The sequence below is a fragment of the Rhea pennata genome, chromosome 24, assembly GCF_028389875.1.
Source record: "Rhea pennata isolate bPtePen1 chromosome 24, bPtePen1.pri, whole genome shotgun sequence".
NCBI classification, from domain to species: Eukaryota; Metazoa; Chordata; class Aves; order Rheiformes; family Rheidae; genus Rhea; species Rhea pennata.
This window is the reverse complement of record NC_084686.1, coordinates 7166687-7186366: the sequence shown is the minus strand read 5'-3', so window position 1 is coordinate 7186366 and position 19680 is coordinate 7166687. Positions and strand designations below refer to the sequence as shown.

Below are 19680 nucleotides of genomic sequence, written 5' to 3'. Positions count from 1 at the left end.
AGAGTTATTCAGAGAACCTCCTGAATTACTCTTTATTCCTAGGCCAGCCATTCTGTGGCTCAGAAAGATGTCTTTCAGTAGGAGTGCACAGAACAGCTCACATCGTTTCTTACCCTAGTACTTTGGACAATTTGTATCGGAATTTCCTCGCTCCAGCACAGGTACTGTGAAGTCTGGCCTGGAAAGGCAGCAAAGGGCTCCCAACACAGCCTGCTGCAGTCAGGGGCTGCAGCAGTGTTTGTAAAGCGCTTCAAAATTCCCTGGGAGTTAAAATCATTCCTGCAGATAGTTGGTATGTGCAAGTTTTTCAGACACAGTGAAAATGTATAGGGAGTGTATTCACTGCTGTTGGATCGCTGAAAAGAGAGGAGAGCAATGTGGTGGTTACAGGCACTTGCTTAGGATTTGGAAACTCCAAGTTCATTTCCCTGTCGCAGACTTCCAGTGTGCGCGTGGAAGAAGCAAGCAGTGTCCTTGTGACTCCCTTCCCCATCTAAAAAAATGGAAGAAGAGTACTTACTTCATAAATTTTCTAATTCTTAAAGTGCATGGTATCTGCAGTCAGCACTGAAACATTCATGTTCTCCAGGCACGGGTACCACACAGCTTCCTCAAAACTGAGAACAAAAGGGCTCACGGGTATTAGAACTGTGATTACCCAACATTGCTGGGGGAAGGATGGACTGGGAGGTAATTAGCAGATAAAAGTAAAGCACAGCTGTCCATAAGCTCTGTCTTTCCCTATGTTGTACTGACTTTCTACCTAGAGAGATTTTCTTTAAAGGATTTTTTTTTTTTTTTTTGGGGGGGGGGGGGGGGAAGACTGAACACCTTCTGATACAATATTTCTGAGCCTAATGAACTCCAAGCAGACAGGCTGTCATCAGCCCAGCTCTGTAACGAGCAACAAAGTCATCTTGCTTCCTTTGGTAGCTGCCATCAATCACCTATTTTTGTGCACTTGCTAGTGAATGTCTCCTTCAGCTTCAGAGGAATTCCATTGTGAAACCATGCCTGTCAGCGTGTTAGAAAAGCAGTGCTGTGAATTAATGCAAACTCAGAGAGGAAATGAAAGGAATCTTCCTACTTTGGTACTGAGAGAGATTGCACTTTGAAAAGCAGTTATTTGGACGGGGGAGCTTTCGAACCACATGTTCATTAGAGGAGTGCCACGGGTCTCCCTTCTTGTGCAGTTTCCCTACAAGGTTTGTCTTGCTTGTGAGTATCGTAGCTCTCTTGCCTCATTTCCTTCACCTATGGCTTTCCAGGCACTTTCCAAAGAGGCAGCCATCATTACCTCTATTTATAGGTCAGAAAACTGAAAGGTGACATGATGTGCTCAGCGTCTCTGTCTTTTTCTCACGTGCATATGTATTCCTTGAAAGGTAATCTCGCACTGGCACTGTTGACTGTTTAGTACTAATTACGTACAGACAGTAAATAAAAGGATAATGGGAAAGCTATCTTTCCGAGGGAAATCAAAGCCCCGTCTATCAATCAGCATCTATGTAATAGCTATTTTCCTTCAGATTGTTAAAGGACAGCTAATAATTTCTCTTCCTCCATCTGTCCGTTGGCACTTGCTGTTCAACGATCAATGCTTTTATTCTCTTTGGGTGCCACTGCTTTAGTTAATAAGCTGCATGACTCCACAGACTTTCCCATACTACTAGTGTTTATCAATCCAAAATTTTATTCCCGTGTTGCAGTGTAAGCCAAAAGAGAATATGCACCCACAAGAATTTGAGGACAGAAAGCTAGGCTGCATTTTATGTGATGTGGACAAACAAGGCTGCAAAAAATACACATCTAGTTCTTCAGTAACAGATTGTTTAGTGTTTTTTGCTGTACTGACTGCTTGTTTAGTAGTATAGAATTCTTAATTTTGGAGAAGAGGCAACAATGATATAAAATCCTGACTTGAAGGGGTTAATTTGGGGACCGTTGTGGGGACCATTGCTAATATATTCTCATAATGTAAGAATACATGGACTTCAGGTTTAAAGTAAACAAAAGAAAATATTTTTTTACATGAACAAACTTGATGTCACATTTGTGTCTCTACACTCCTGTTGCCTGCCAGTTTAAACTTATCAAGAAGCAAATCCTATTCCCACTGAAGCCTGCATTTACTTAATCGAGTTAGCAGTTATCTAAATTGGAAAAAACCCCCAGCATGCTAAGGGGGAAAAAAGTCTCTTGCAGACTTTTCTTGTTTCACCTTTTGCAATGTTTTCAACAAATTTCTATCTTGGAGCTATGAGGGAATATATCAGCTCTGTCAGGCAGGGCTTGTAGACAAATATCTGAAGATATTTAACTAACCCCAGCTTGACTCTGCTTCAGCAATTCTAAAAGCCCAAAATGTCACAGCCTGCCCCTAAGTCTGTCATCTGGGCAAAAGCTAAGCAACAGCAAGTCTGATAAAAAGCCTCTTTGCAAGGCTGATAATGCACAGACGTACGTCTCCTTTTGCAGTAGCCTGTCCGAAAGGAGAGCAGCTTTGTACAGAAGTGACATTTTTATTATCCTGGCCTTGTTTAAGCAAAGATGGTAAATGGCAATGAAACAGTATGGATATGTGTGACTATAAGAGGCAATTTCATTTTGCAGATCTCTTAGCTGGAGAGAGCAATGATTTACAAACTGAAATCTAAACCTCTGTGAGATGCTTGCATATAAGTACCATTATCTGGGAAAGATGTGCATGCTTGGTAAGGGTGGCAGGATATTGTACAAGGAGTAACCAAAATCCTTACATCAGTACAGTGCTCTGCTTTTGGTATCTTATCATCTGTGATAAAAGTGTCCCAGAGCAGTTAAATAGCTGAGGGAGTAATAGCTAATTTCTTGGAAGATTCTTATGCTTAGGATCTAACAGATGGTTATAATATCAGAATCACAAATTTTATAGTTTGGGAAGAACTTTTCTCCTCGGCAGAGGGAAAAGTAGTGATTTGCTCAGAACTAGGGAAAAAATACCAAAAGCATTTGGAACAGAAACTGACTCATCTTTGGACATCCAAACCTGTGCTCAAATCACTAGACAATTTTACTCCTTTTTAAGAATCTAATACAGATTCATATGCTTAATTATTTTCAATAACCACATACTAAGATTGTGCTCCTACTGTGATGGGAGTGTTTTAAGATTAAATATTAGGAGAAGTTGTAATGTCAGTGAAGCTGTCAGTAAAGTTCATTTGCAATAGGAATTCTTCTGCTTTAATGGACGGCTTGTAAAGTGTTCCTAAAGGTTTTGAGGAAGATTTCACTTGACCTATTGCTAAAGATCAGTAGCATTAGGGAAGGGATGCTGCCAGTCCCCTGAGTGTTTTAGTTAAAGCAGGTTTCCCTCTACTTTCATTAATGGACAGTCCCTCGAGCCTGCTTCACCGAAGTGGTATTTCTAGGGGTTTAGGCTTTTTGATTATTTGTATTGTAGTCTGATCTTTTTAATATATTTCAAGATTCTTGTGGTCTATTTGGTGTGGATATAAAGCCTGGGACCTTACACTCATACTTGAATGTCTTATAATGAAGCATTCTGTCATACAAAGTGTCAGTACAAGTGAAATTCAGCTTCAAATGTAACTTTTATAATGTTCTTCTAGCTTTAACACAACTCTTTTAAACTGAAAACATACACTTGCCTATTCGTTATTTTTATATCTTTAAACACACAGAGATTGATCAAAAGCTCTTGAGACCAAGTGAATTAATTCTAGATTAATCAAAAAGGGCAAACAAAGATCAAAAGTAATATTCATTAAAAGGAAGCAAAGAGGGTTTCCTCTGAACCTGTTGAACTCAATAGACGGGATGCTTCTTTCCTTAGTGTGGGATCGTTTTGACTCACACTTGGCATATGCTTTCACATTTTGTAAGGATAGAGTCAATCTGTACCATTATAGTTTGACAATATCTAGCAGATACTCTTCATAGAGGTAAATAGATGCACACCATAAAGCAGCAGAGAACCAGACCAGTGGTTCAGAATAGTCAAAGTTGCAGTAAGTAGTAGAAAAGAGTTAAAGATTATATCTGAATATACTGTCAGCTTGCTCTCAGGAGCCTTTCTGCCTTCAGAAGAGAAAGAAATAGAGGTAGGGATAAGTATTCTAATCTGCTGCCAAAACCTTTGATGACGATGGTGTTCGAATAGCACAGTGGTGGTGATGCCTATTCCGTGTCCAGTATCAAGGGCAGTAGAAGTGGCAAACCTGATTCATCCTAGCTTTCCGTGCCGGAGTCATTAACACCTTGTTCCTTACCCCTTCCTGTGGCTGGACTAGCTTGGGCCTGGCCCAAACCCTTCCTCAGGCCAGACAGAATTTTGCCAGCACTAAGAAGCTTCAGGACTATGCTGTGAACAGATGGCTGGTCTCCCTAGTGCACTAAGCCAACGGGTATGGTTCCAGCGACAGGCTCTGGCTGCTTCGTTGGAGTAATGATTGATGGTGACTTATACAAGGGCTAAGAGTAATTCGTTGCTGTTAACCAGGCTTGGCTACAGTGGAATGGAAGTAGAAATTTGTTGCTTCATTTATTCATCTGCCTCTGCTTCCTTTCCACCCACTGTTTGTGCTTTTTAATATTGAAAAGATGAAACTACTTTGCTCAGTCTTGAAATTTCCCAAGATACTATTAATTGTGTCTCTACTCCTTTTCTGATTCGCAGGAACATAAGAAGATTGAAGATAGAGGGAGCAGTAATAGATTTGGTTAGATTTTAATAGGATTTGCAGAGGACAATGCAGAGCTCAAATCCCATAGAGAATACTGCTACTCTGTCTTTGATATCCCTAAGGCTTCTTAGGTAGTCTTTCACACAGATTCTGTCTGTGCATTCAGAGTGAAGACTCTCATTTTTCAATAGAGAATGTGTGGATTTTTTTAAAGGAGTATCTAATCATCTCAGTAAACTGATTGCTAAATTACAATCTGTGAAATCATTGCAGCCATCATCTTGCATTATTTGTAGCTTGTTAAGCATAGTTTTGGACGTAGACAGTGGACTTCTTAATAGCTGTTTGTTTTATTTCTGGTTTTGAGTGTCTAATGGCATACACAGGGTTTCTGATATATCTGCTTAACAGTAGGCCTAGATTCATCAGCCCTTCAGACATATAATTGAAGATGCTAAGTGAAAAGCCTGTTTCAAATTTGGAGCCCAGGCTTCCTGAATAATTATTGGAGAAGGGTCGGTACTTCCAGAAGATGATTCAGCATGCCTGAAATCTGAATTATCCCTGCAGGCATCTTTGTCTGCTGACTGTAAGGGAAACCTTTGTGCATAATTCAGACTGATGTGGCTTTTAGGTAGGCAGTGGTTGGCACTCAGCATTTTCTGTTAATTTCTAAGGCTTCTCTTGGTGTGCACTGAAGAAATGAGGCACCTAAAAACTCCAGTCTCATTTGAAAATATATGTTCATGTATCTTTACTTTGCTCATGTTTCTGATCTCAGGCAAATTTGTTTTTTTTAACAAAAATGAGGACTATTGGAGAGAGAAAAAAAGAAAAAAACCCCCCACCCCACACATAATGAGCTCTACCTATTGCATGGCTCCCAAACCATGCTCATCGTCATATTATCTGAGGTTCCAGTAATGCATTAAGCAAAGTGACTAGCAACTGGTTCATGCATGAAGAGACTGTGTATGATGAATCAGTATTTAACATGCAGCTCAATGCAGCATTATATTTAGCAAGTGGATGTCGTGAGAGAAGTACTGAAGTCTTTCAGTGTTTCCCAGAATAATACTAGAAGGAAAGAAATGGCCATAGTGAAAAGCTTTCTGAATGTAGAAAGAGCCTATATACAGCGCTGTACCAGCATGGGGCAAAGTCTTTTGGTGTAGCATTAGTATCTTTGGTCCCGCTCTAGTGTAGTGTTTCACAAGATAGCATGAAATGGCTTTTGTCTCAGCTCTTTTCCTGGTGCCTTAGACTTTTATTTCTCTGTTCTCCACCAGCCCAGCCATGGCCGGAGATTCTAGGATCTTCATGAACCAGGACATGGACATTGGAGTTGCATCCAGAGAGCCTAAGAAGATTCCCAAACAGGCTCGGGATGATGTTCCCATTGCCACTGACCGAACCCGCCTCATATCAGCAGAAGGTAAGAAGCCACGCCAGCGTTACATGGAGAAAAGCGGCAAGTGCAATGTACACCACGGAAATGTTCAAGAAACCTACCGGTACCTTAGTGACCTTTTCACTACACTGGTGGACCTCAAATGGCGTTTTAATCTTCTTGTCTTCACTATGGTCTATACCATCACTTGGCTGTTTTTTGGGTTCATATGGTGGCTCATTGCCTATATCCGGGGAGATCTGGACCATCTTGAAGATGAGAACTGGATCCCCTGTGTTGAAAATCTCAGTGGATTTGTTTCTGCGTTTCTGTTTTCTATTGAGACTGAGACAACAATTGGATATGGCTATAGGGTCATAACGGAGAAGTGCCCCGAGGGCATCGTGTTGCTCCTGATTCAGGCTATTCTGGGCTCCATTGTCAATGCGTTCATGGTGGGATGCATGTTTGTCAAGATCAGCCAACCAAAGAAGAGGGCTGAAACCCTCATGTTTTCTAACAACGCAGTGATTTCGATGAGGGATGAGAAGCTCTGTCTGATGTTCCGGGTTGGGGACCTCCGCAATTCCCACATTGTCGAGGCTTCCATTAGAGCCAAACTGATCAAGTCCAAACAGACCAAAGAGGGAGAGTTCATCCCCTTGAATCAAACGGACATCAACGTGGGGTTTGACACTGGAGACGACAGGCTGTTCCTGGTCTCACCTCTCATCATCTCACATGAAATCAATGAGAAAAGCCCCTTCTGGGAGATGTCCCGTACTCAGCTGGAGAAGGAGGAGTTTGAAATCGTGGTCATCCTGGAAGGAATGGTGGAAGCAACAGGTAAGGACTTGACAGAATTATCCACAACTTTGAGGGAGGAAGGGTAAAAATGGAGTGCAATTTGGCATTAGGTTGTCACGATTAATGTCACCTGGACTGAGAACATGTTGGGGTTTGTCCTTTTCTAGTGACTGGTTCATGTGGGATATTATGGTATGATATAGCTAGCAATTATAAAGTGGGTGCTTTAGCTCATAATGTAAAGTTTCACCCTTTTTTATGAGCTGGATTCAGACAGATGAGTTAAACAAGGTCCAGTGTGGACCTAATTAAACACACTGTCCATAATCAATTAGAATTGATCTATAGGAAAAAAAATAAAGAATGGGCTAAAGGAGTTTGTGAGGTCTCTTGCCATCCCATTTCTTGCGATCAGAATTCATGGCCCAACTCCTTTCCATTTCTCCTCTGTATTTAAATTGACTGTAGCTGTGCTATTTCAGATATTTCTGTGGTGTTACTCTTTAATAGAGACTGTGAAGAATGTGCCCAAGGATTCCTGAATCCCATAAAACAACATATGCTAAAACTGAATGACTTGCATGCAAGATATACATTTTCAAAAGAAGCTCAGAGAGGAAAAATACAGAAACCGCTTTTGTGTCTCTGGTGGAATGCAGTAGCTGTTTAATGGCATAAAACAATGCTGTGTCATGGGTAGTTTCGGAGACAGACTCTGCTGATTCCCAGTTTCCTGCCATGGGTATATTTATAGCAAGAGATAAAAGAAGCCTGCAGCTGTATATGGTAAATCTGGAAAGGTCCTGTGCCTCAGCTTCCCCAAGTGTAGGAGAGGAAGGTGGCAGTGTGCCTCTCAGGATAATTGAACGAGTGATTACAGGGGCCTCCAGGCTCATTTCTGTAGGTAGACTCTCTGGTCTAGCTAGAGAAGAAGACACTTGTACTCTGGTGTCTCACCTAAAAGACATGGCACCATGGGGTCATTTTACTGCTTGCAGTTCACTCATTTATTCTCAGCACTGGGAAGGGGCTAACAGGCTCAGTTCTAGCACAGCAAGCAGATTTAAGCACCCTCAAATGCTGATGCTCTCTCCAGGCAGGCTTTCTGAGCCGGAGGACTATCAGTGTGCCTTGGTCACTTCAAACCTTTAAGGGGAATGGTGCTACTGGCAGCAACGAGGAGCAAGTTGCTATCTAGAGATGCAGGAACCTATAGAGAGTGATAGATGCAAAAACACTTCTGTAAATAGTTTTGCCCTGTCGTGTTCAAGGATTTTAGTTACAAGACAGGACTATGAACCCAAGGTTACTTCGATGGTAGTGGGGTTTATTCATCTTGGTGAATTACGAGTACTCTCTGAAACACTAGCAAGGCCTTTCTGCTTGATACTTGTACTCAGTGGTATCAGTGCATTCTCTCACAGATTTTAGCCCTTGCTTACTGTTAATACTGTTGCTTTCTTGTGGTTTATCCTTGTTAGTCTCCTAATGGCCAGACATAAGAGGAAATGGACTCTCAAATTCCTGCATCCCAGACCTTCACTCTTAAAGATAGCTCTCCAGAGAGCTAATTCAGTTTCCTAGTATTTCCTTTTAGTCGTTAGGTGAGTAGCAGTAGCTGAATTTTCCAGAGCTGATGAGTGGTTGTATGTGATTACATTATGCCTAGGATGGAGTGCTGTACTGCACAAGTGAAATTAATTTGGAGTTACTTGGGGAATTACTAGGGAAATAATATTGCCCAGCAGAATATTGTAGAATATGTGGCTGAAGTGCAAATCTGGAGCTAAATATATCTAAATCTTACGAAAGTTTAACCAGAAAGCTTTGTAAAGAAGATATCTCGCTATGGAGGTTGCCAGAATATTGCTGGTGTGATAGTGGAGTTTCATTCCTATAGTTACAAGCCCCTATTGGCCACATAACTTACGCCTATGTAAATCTCAGTCACTGCACTGAATCACATCAGCCTGCATAGGCAGAAAATGAGGTTGCCTGTAACAGCCCATTTCTGTGAGCAGGTAGCTTGGGCCACCTTAAACTGCAGAAGGAGGTGTGTAGGTGGCAGAGATAGCGCAGGGGAATATTTGTAAGGGAAGCTTTATTTGTAGCTTAAACAATTAATAGATACGTGAACCTCCTAATCTGAGTTTGGAGTGCGGTTTGTTGTTTGTCCAAAGCCTCTTTCTTTATCACAAGATGACACTATCAAATTCTCCTTGAACAGCTATTGCAGTGCCTTCCTCTTACAAAAGCCCAGCCTCTGCTAGAGATGTGTGCGAGGAAGTCACTATCAATAACAACCTCAAAATTAAAAGCATGGCATAGAAATTATATCACTTTATAAATGGGCTCATGTCCCAGAGGGATTGTACAGGCCAGTGTGTAATGATATTAAGGAGTATACATCTGTGGAAATGGATTATTCTGGTTTCTGGAGGCAGCTGTGAAATTCCAAAAATGAAGCTGGAAGAGACAGTCTGCATTGAGCTTAGAGCAGAGTAGACCTCAGATGATGCCATTGACTGATACAGAAGCTTTGGTTTTCTGAATGGTATGTGTGTAGTGGGGGGTGGGGTGGGGAGGCTGATATTTCCCTCCCCTCCCCCCCCCCCCCCCCCCCAAAAAAAAAGGCGATCTGCAGAAACACAGTATTTCTGCTTTCCTACTTTGTCCTTAAACCTCCTAAGAATGATAAACCAGTTTGGATATATGAATTGCTGCCTCTGCATCTCAACCTTTGCTCCAAGCAAATTCTTTAAGTTTGTTCCTTCCTCTTGTATTGTTCAAGCCCCATCTGCTTTCAGGAATGGCGTAATTTATTTGAAGGGTGACTCCTGTTATATTCTGACACTGTTGCAACCTGGTCAGATTCCAGACAGTATCAAAATGCTACAGGCAATTTGTTCCCTTAAAAATCCCTATGAAAAACTGGGAACCACCAAAAAAAAAAAAAAAAGATTTGTTTGCATCATTGCTCATGATGCACAAGAGGGAAGTGAGTCCTGCTCGCGCTCTCGGAGGTGGCTCGGCTCTGTAACTGTTGGCAGGAATAAAAATTAATGGAAACTTACCCAGACTTTACAGACAGCAACAAATCATACTCTGAATACATCCTGTGCTGGTAAGAAAAATACAGATACATTTTTCATAGGATATTGTGAAAGCAGGTCAAACCTGACTACACTATGGTGGTTGTCAACATATAAATGACTAAAGAAACATAAGCATAACCAGTCTCTGATTAAAGGCATGAATATTTTTCACCAAAGCATTTGGGACTGCAAATTTAAATCTATTTCTAATTGTTTCAATCAATTATACATGAAATGCATTGTCACCTCTCAGACAAAGAGCTCTGACATTTAAGTTTGATTCTGATCCGTTTGAAGAAAAAGATGATTAATAGTTTTGCATGCAAAAATGTACAAGAAATTCTGAAAAGTTGAAACACTTCAAGTCATTGCTTTTTTTAAAAAAAAATGAAGTGAAACATTCTATTGTTTAAAACAATGCTTTTGTTTTCAAGTTGACTTGAATTTCTGAAAGGGTAAGTAACAGCACACAAAAAAAGCATACCAGGAAGCCTGAAACGCTGTGTTCTTATTTTGCCAAAAAGAAAATAAACATTTTATTAGTCTAGCAACAGCTCTCTGGGGACCCACAGCTATTACACTTCCTCACCCGCAAAGCCAGCTGTGGCAGAAGGCCCACTGACAGGGGTCTTTACAATCAATATTTTAGTATGGTTTCGGCACTGTGACTTCTCAAGAGGTTAAAAACACCAAAGGGAGACTAAGTTTCTGGGTAGATAAGCGGTGATTATTCCTGAGTGAAATGACCTCTCTGAAGGCCAAATCAATACAGATGACAGATGTTTTGACTTCCAGTGCTCTTTGTGGGCATCTTGAAAGCAGCGGAATCACTCGCAGTGCCTGCTGAATTGGTCACAGAGATTACTTTAGGGAGTTGATTCTCTTTTGACTTATCTTAAAGGGATGCTGGTCAAGATCAGCTAGCTCAAATTTGCCCTGCAATGAAAGGGAAGAAGGTGAAGGTAGAAAATCTGTTTGCAAAGAGAATACGTTTTTGCTTTCAATGCCTTTCTGCTTCTTGCAGTGACAAGAGAAAATTAGAGCCATCCAGTTGACAGAATAGGGCTAGGCTGTTGTTGGCCAAACGCAGGCTTTCCCTGGCCTCTTGTTGCTTAACTGAACAGAGCTATCAAGTGAGGCTGCCAGAACCTACAAAAGCAGTTGAGATTTACACCATGCTTCCATGTGCATGCAGAATCAGCTGGGTTATGTGATGAACAACTTGGCTGAGTCAATTAGAGAACATTAGAAAGACCATTTTTTAAATTTTTCTCTATAAGCCATCGTTCTCTGTGATGAAGCAGTCTGCATATCCTAGAAGACTTTCTGGCAGATAATTTGGAGAGGCTCTCTTCCCTTCCAACTTTACCCTTCTGCTGCTGTTCACTGGACAATTAACCAAAAATTGATTTATTGGTAGCTGTCCTGCAAACCTCATTCTGTGTCTACAGTGTCCAGCATTGCTATTTTTGGGGGCATAGAGGCATCAGTGCTTAGTACTTTGCTGTTAGTTTTTGCTGGTTTTCACTGCCTCTCTTTCACACAGGCATTAAATAAGCCATGAGAATTTCTGACATCTGATTAGTCCAGTGACTGAATAAAATTTTAATATGCTTTTAGGAAAGGATGGGGAGATACCCTTTTGGCTTAGGTTCTGTGGCATAGAAGGTGATTTAATGATGAGAAGTAATGTACTGTGAGTCAGGATTCTGCATCTCTGTTCCTCACCCTGTCCCTGCGAGACATAGGCAAACAGCAGCCGTTTTGCACTTTTGCAGAGGATACAGTAAAATTTCCTGGCCATAAATACAGGGCAATAAGGAGTAGTCACATCATAAAGGTACTGAAATTCATCATGATTTTCATGAGAGAACAAGGGAAGGATGAAATTAATAAATGAAATTTTGGTGCATTCATCATCTGGTTTGGATTGTCTAGTTGCCTTGGTTTGTATTTTGCATATAAGTAAGTTTTCTTCCATTTTTAAAGCATTACATAGGTTAAATCGGTATTTTATTACACACCACAAATAGATGTTGTGTTGCTTATGAATATCTCTGATATCCTACATTAAAGGTGTGGGGATAAAGCAATAAAACAGGTATCTGAAAGGAAGAGCCTTGGAGAACTATTTAAAATGCTTTTATGGCCATCACTACCAGTGTGAGGTGCCATGCAGTACTTTTAAATAACCATAGCATACTGATATTGCTGGCATAAAGCAGAGAGGGAAAGGGAATACTGGTTAATGTCAGTGTTTTAGTTTGGATCAAGTGCACTTCTGAAGCAGTTCCCCAGTCATGTTCCCTTACTGTGCTTTGACATTGAAGGATGTCTAACGGGAGGTCAGTCAATGGGACCAGCGTGGAGATATTCTGAGGTAACGTGGGCAGTGTGGACGCTGGGTCCTCAGCACCAAGTAGTTCACTCTGTAGATCTGCTCCCCTTGCACCGTGCTGCTTCCGAAGGTAGGCATAAACTGTGAGTCTGACTTGGTTCGTATTTAGGAATTTAACTGAGACCTTGAAGGCAGGAACTTTTCACCGTTGTTAAAGGGAAAAGGATTGATGTTTCTAGAGGCTAAGCCGTTCTGTTGGTGACCTGAGTTGTCCGCCGGAGGAGGGCATAGGCAGGCTAGTCGTCTTGGGTTCCTCTGCAGTCACATAACTATTTTTGTGAGCGGCCCGAGGTTGCGTAGTGTGAGCCTGGGCCTCAGGTTCTGCCTGGCAGAGGATGTGGCAAGCGACTCCAGGATTTGTAAATCATAAGGGATTTCCTAACTCTTGGCACACCTGGCACGCAAGAGGGTAAGGAATAATAGATGAGGGCTGTAGGGATTCGAAAGTAGAATTCAGTATGAGTATACGTGTGCACTCTTACCCTTTTTAACCTGTTTGCTTCACTGATTCCAATGATTCTTGCCAAATGTTTTTGCATGTTCTGTTCCACTGTGCCTTTTTTTATTCCCAGACCCTGTGAGCTTTCCCCTGCCTGGAGAGCATTCAGAAAAATTAAAACCCCATTACTGTCCTCTGACATAAAAATCAAAGTGAATCAAGCCCAGACATGTCCTCCTCTAGAGGAGACAAGTATAAATAATTGGAGAACCATGCTCTACCTTCTAATATTCCTTTTGAAGTTGGAGGAATATTAACTTTTTGGAGGTTACAGTGTTCCTTGTTCTAATTAATGTAAAGGGACTAATAAATTTTATAACTACCCAAATGATGATTCTAATCTAAAGACATGTAGTGCTTAATTAGACTGATAGAATTTAAAATTTTTATAACTACTCTTTGCCATCCTAACTTGCATCAGTCTGTTACTATACCTCTGAGTCCATCAGTTCTTTCTCTGTACTTTTGTAGTGTAGGTGGAATTTAGCTCAGGGAGCAGAATAAATATTAGGGAGCTTTAATGCATCCACTACAAGGGAAAACGTCACCCTGCATACAGTAATGCATGAAAACAAGGGCAGAGAAGTGAAATCACTTCCAGCAGTATCTGTGTCTGAACTGCAGAGAGCGAGCCTAGCAAATATGGCAAACATACAGTCGGCATCCACATGACACTCTGCCAGCAGATAATCACTTAGAGCTGAGCTCTGTGGCATTTAAATGAGTAGAGTTAATTTTAGGCTGATGAAAAATGTTGTCTTGACAGCCCCAGGGGTTGGGATATCTCTACCCACTGAGAAAGTCCAGGCCATGTAACAGTACTGAAAGATTCAACTGCCCCGAAACCCCGTGGCAATTTCTTGGGTTGGTAGATCGTCCTATGTGGTCCCCTCTTCCCCTGCCCTCTCCTACAAAGCTGCCAATAAGGGTCCTGGTTATGGTGGTATATTTGATGTAAATCTGCGTCCTCCAACAGCTGGAGAGAGTCTGTCAGATCGTCTCTGGATAACCAAACAGCTGCAAGATGCAATTAGATTTGGCCTATGATAACGAAGTTTGATTTTTAACTGGTAACCTAAGGGTATAAAAGGCCTGGAAATCGGGAGCAATCTCCTGCAGAATTTTTCCATTTCTTAGCGCTGTGGCAGAGCCAGAAGCGTCTGTTCCAGTTGTATAATCAGTGGCATTGCGAGCAGTGAAAGGTCCTGAAATCTGCAACTCCCATTGAGTATGCTGGAGAAAAAATAGGCTCCTTACTGAGTGAGCCATCGAATAACTGCTTTTCTTCAGTGCTTATTAACATTCCTTTGTCTTTGATAAAATGTAAGCTTGCTTGATCTCAACTGATTTGGATGACAGAAAAGTGCCTTATTGGTATAGTTCTCTGGCACCTATTTTACACATCAGTCTTTCCTCAGTGACTCTGCCTGTTCTTGAATGTAATTGAAACGCCTGGATTTATACACATAGCAATATATTTCACATCTTTTCATCTACTGGAAACCAGAACCAAGCAGTTTACAAGGGCATCTATTGCTGCCTTAAATAGGAACATGCACAAGCTCTGCTATTGATCCTGTGATGTAGTGACTCCAGCCAACAGACCAAATATCCACTTCTTAGGATTCTGCTCTAATGAAATTATCATTAAAATGCTACAAAATGTTTATTGCAGAACTTGAAACCAGGAGACAGTCCTCTGGTCTCCAGCTTTGCTAAAAAACCTGGAACTGGTTCCAGCTTTTTTGAAAACCTGGTGCATCTGTTTACAACATTGTGCGCTTTATTCTGGTTTCCATTAAAATGCAGTTCTGTTTGCATCTGAAAGTTAAACTACTGAATTAAAGGATTAGAAGGCTGTAACTAAAAATTAAAAGTTGAAGATTTCACATGTAATTCCATGTTTTTTAAAATTGACAGTGTACAAATTTACATTAAGCATACTTTTTCATTTTTAAATCAGACTATTTAGCAGCAAGTAAAATTTTATAGTGGCCCTACTACCTGGAACAATCGATACACTTGAAAATTAAAAAACTCAGTAGCTTTTATTTGGAAACAAATTAGTTTTGAAGCATATCTGCTTTGTCTTACAAAGGGAAAATCAGGATATTCTTTTCTGTATTTAAATGAAGCCCAAGTCACCAAAAGGCATCTTTTACTTCATACCACTTACGATCTCTGTGATAGCACCAAACGTCTGCATTTTTGTAAACCCAGAATGTGTAGTTATATCCATTTTAAGAAAAAGATGAGCAGGACCACCAGCACTATGTAATTTTTTCCAAGAAATTCTGGGAGTTTGACATTTCTCTCAATTTCTTGCACCCTCCTGGATGTCCATGCTTCGGGCAGCTATAGTAGGGTTGTGTAAGATAGCGCTGCTGTGCTGAAGTAGAGCAGCAATGGCTAAGCCGCTGCGGTCCTTGATGGATGTAAGCATATTACCTAAGGATTCCCTCCACCTGAGATGTCCCAAGGGCTTGGATCTCTAGTATAAGCAAGGCTTATGAAATGAAACTGCTGATTTTTACAGAGAGCCCACAGACATATATGAAAGGTATTAGTCTCCTGAATTCCTCAGCCCCACTGCACGCTGAAAGTTAAGACAGAGCACTGATGGCAGAGTGCTCATTGTATTCAAGTGGAAAGCAGCTGCATCCCTGTACTCTTAATGAAAGTAAGGTTTATTGTTTCTACACCTCCTCTGTCATCTTTTTCCAGTTACAGAGGCAATAATTAGCCAGTGTCATTACAGATGCATTAATTAAGCAGGCTGGAGAGCACAGGGCAGCCTGCAAAGCAGGCACTGAATGGAATTTGCAGCAGGGACAATGCTGTTGTTTACTGGGTAGTGTGGGAGTTGCCAAGCGATATGTCCCCACGCAATTAAAACACTACTGCACATGTGCTAAAAAGGAATATTTGAATAGGATTATGGAGCAATTACAGGTTGTCTCATTGTGCTGGCTCTGTGTACCCCTGGGGTTACAAAAAGCAGCTACTGCAGGAAGCTGGCAGTCTGTGTTATTTGGTTGATGAAAGCTTTCTATTTTTCCTTTCTTAATTGAATACTTACCAGGAGATAATTGTGATTTTATCTGTGGAGTTCAGGTTCACTGTCTCCCAGGTAAAGGAGCTACTTCAGGTCTCAATTACAGGGCAGGGATCCCTTTGGATATCTCAGACCCTAATGCTGGCAGGGACACTCTCCTCTTGGTCTTGGGGGCTGTTACAGGAGACCCTTATGCAGCACTTGGAAGGCCATGGTAAGATCAGCCTGTTCATTACAGGACCAATGCTGTGAGAACTGAGTGACCTCCTCTTCTGCTGTTTTTGCTGGACTTTGAAAGCACTCAAAGCTTGAGGGAGGCATGAAGACCTTTGTGAATTCTGATAAGAAACCAGCTGTGCCTGAAGAGGAGTAGGTTTGTTTACCTGTCTCCTTATCGTAATATGTGCCCAGATTGCTGGCTGTCTAGGACTCAACTCCCAGCATGAGGGAGCACCAGGTGATGAGATACACAAAAAGCACATTGGCATTAGCCCTGCAGATCAGCATTACTGATCCTCAAAACAGCCAATAACAACAGCCCCTGCAAATGGAGTTCAATGATATGATGAGTGTCAGTGACTCAGGTCTCCTGAGGAAAAACTGTAGCAGGACTCAAGTTAGTAGGACCCCAGGAGCTGCCTGTGTGTTGAGCTGGAATTTGCCAGCTGGTGTAAGGGAGTGAAGATTAAATAGTATTCACCCTCCAGGACTGAGGAGTCCATGGCAGGATGGTCTCTGGATGATGGTGTACATCATGGTGTTGTCTGAAGCATATAGTTAGCAGTGTGATCTCCCTGCGGTGCGTCTCCCTGACGGTTTCCTGAGAAGCTGCTGTACCTCCATAGAAAACTCCTAAAGGCAAGGACAGTTGGGGTATTTTTTTCTCTTCCATTATTTTATTTTTCATAGCAGCCTCTGCACTTCCTGGTTCCTGCCAGTCCAGGAAGCAGACACACTAGAACACTATGACTAACTCTGTACTTGTTGTTCCTGCCCAGAAGCAAATACTTCTACAGATCTCCTTAGGGGAAAAAATCAGCTTCTCAGTCTGCATGCAGAGCTAGAAATTTCTCGAAGTGTTATATGTCTCATTGTCCCCCTTTTCCTCTTTCAAGAACTGAAAGCAACTATATAATAAGAAAAGCAACAAGAGGGAAGCAAAGCCTTCAGGAAATCTTGTTAGTGTGGGTGTCTTTTAATGGACTGTAGCAATTATGAGAACAAAATACTCATCTTTACAAAAAGGTGCAGATTTGCTGATTATCCTGGGACTTCATTCACTTAGTTGGTCTCAGCTAGTGAGAATATATGATCTTCTCTGAAGCAAAAATGCATCTGACACTAGTATTTTTCCCCTATGCATTGCTTTAGATTTCTCTTTGTGTACTTTGGGCCGTAGGAGTTAGATTTGGAAGTATTGACTGGGAACTGGATTAAGCGCATGTTTTGAATGCATTCCAGTCAGTCCTATCTCTCATGCTCCAAGAGAACAGTGGGAGGACTTGGTGAGGTCAGGCTTTCCAAATTTCACCAGAATTAATTCCAAAAGCATAATGTATTGAGGACAAACATAAATATTTGGAAGAGAAGACAGCCTTGACATTGTCAGGTGATTCCAAAGGGAGTCGTATTCAACTATGCCAAGGCTGCAGACTTATCCTTGCTCTGCTGTGAAAAGATTCTCTCTCAACTTTCCCTAAGTAAACAAACTGTCATCCTCAGGGCTGAAAAGCAGCTTGACAAAAATCAGTTTCATACTTCCCACTGTTCATTCAGTCCAAAATTGTTCACTACATGGAATTCAGTAAGCTTATGAGCTGGACTGTGTGATGTTGTGGGTTTTGGTTCAGCCAACCCTATGCGGTTGGATCCAGCCCTCCAAATGTATTCATGAGCCATTATTTCTTGCCATAGAAATCTGTAGGGGCTGGGGCCCTCTGCACCGTTTAGGCTGTGGCTCAGTACCTAACACAAGTGCAGTGGGGGAGTAGCTGGTACTGCTGTAGCTGAAGAGGAATCTGGGGTCAGATGAAGTGAGGGGGCAGGAAGCCAGGTGCTTAGGCAGAGCAGCGGGTTCAATCTATTTAGGGGCGGTGTGGGTCAGGATTAGAGGTGCCTTGGCAGGCTTGAAGGTCGTCATAGCATGTGATTAACCAGAAGTATTGTTAGTCAGTAACAGCCGTGCAAACACCACTTCAACAGAGCAATGTGAGGACAGAGAGAAGTTGCTTAGTGGTACCAGACCTCAAAACCGTAAGCACAAAGTTCAGGAAACACTCTGAAGACGTGGAGATGAGTCCATCCCTTTTCCTTTGAGTGCTCAGCGTTTTCATGAGTGGCTTTTGTGAGGCTTATTAAGCGAAGAACTTTTCTGTGTCCCAGAGCAATCAGGTACGGAGATAACATGAAAGTGCTTTTAAATGAAAGGAGTGGTGGGGTGAGCATGTAATGAAGCTTAGTGTTTAACATCCCTCTGTTTCTACCCAGGGATGACTTGCCAGGCTCGCAGCTCCTACATGGATACCGAGGTGCTGTGGGGACATCGCTTCACTCCTGTCCTCACCTTGGAGAAGGATTTTTATGAAGTCGACTATAACAGCTTCCATAGCACTTACGAGACCAACACTCCTGTGTGCTGTGCCAAAGAGTTAGCTGAGTCTCGCCGGGAAGGCCAGCTCCTCAGCCACCTCTCCAGCGCCACCCTCCTGGGTGGAAGCAGAGAAACAGAGACAGCAGAACAGGAGGAAGAGGAACAAGAGGGGGAGCCAGCGGGGCTGAATGGAGCCAACGGAACAGCAGGAGACATGAAGGAAGACCTGGCTGTATAACATAAGAACTCTGCTGGACAGTAGATACTCGTATACACTTACTGGGAGACTGTGGCCCCATGAGTCAGAAACTGAACTGAGAGTGAGAGGCTTGAGATTTATGTCCAGATCTCTACTGACTGCTGCTTCACTTGGCGAGTTGCTGCACATCACTGTGCCTCAGTTTCCCTCCTCTTTTATCCATACAGTGAGGTTCTGAGCTCTGCATTCAATTGCAAAGCATTTGATCCCTATGGACAAGGCTCACTAAATATGATCACTGTTAAAATTGAAATTTTTGCCACTGGTTGTTTCAAAAGACGCTCATTGGATGGTGAAAATGATCCCCCCTTGAAAGGGTATTTAAAAAGTAAAAATCTAGAATCTCCTATCACAGTAAGAAGAATGTGGTTTCATACCATCACTTAATTTGTGAGTCAATGTATTGTAAACATTGTTACTACTAAATTAAAAGAAGAGAAAAAAATCTCTGGTATGTAGTGCAATGTTTTACCTTCATGATTTTTACAAATAGATTTTAGTGTATACCTCCAGGATCATGCTCATTGTGATTTATTCCTACAAACTGAAATCTCTGACATTAAGAGGGCAACTCTCCCTGTGGAGGGAATTCAGTCTTTTTTCATCCTACAAACCCATTTAGCGGGTATTTCAGTGTGGTAGATTCTCCTCTCAAACTGTGTGTTATCCTTGTATACTCTTCTTGTGGAAACTCTGGTAATATCTGTTTCATAGGATATCCATGATTAGGAAGAGTTTAGACCTTGCAACAGTGAAATTTTATTCCTGCCTGTATGTCCTCATTTCAGTTCCACTTAATGATACATAGCAATGATTTAAAAGAAGGTTTAGAAGAAGTTGCCATCCAGGAGTCTGAAATGCTCTAGATTTCAGGCAGAGTAGGAAGGACTGGATAAGCA

The 19680-nt window shown here is 41.7% G+C and overlaps 1 protein-coding gene across 2 annotated transcripts in view; it reads left to right on the top strand.

The window, feature by feature from the left end:
• KCNJ5 (potassium inwardly rectifying channel subfamily J member 5) overlaps positions 1–19131 on the top strand; it is a 66465-nt gene extending 47334 nt beyond the window's left edge. For both annotated transcript variants that reach the window (XM_062594502.1, XM_062594503.1), the window contains 2 exons: positions 5978–6924; positions 18420–19131. In XM_062594502.1, the coding sequence (XP_062450486.1) occupies positions 5985–6924; positions 18420–18760 (1281 nt within the window). In that variant the 5' untranslated portion in view covers positions 5978–5984 and the 3' untranslated portion in view covers positions 18761–19131. The remainder of the gene's footprint in view (positions 1–5977; positions 6925–18419) is intronic.
• Positions 19132–19680: the final 549 nt, after the last annotated feature.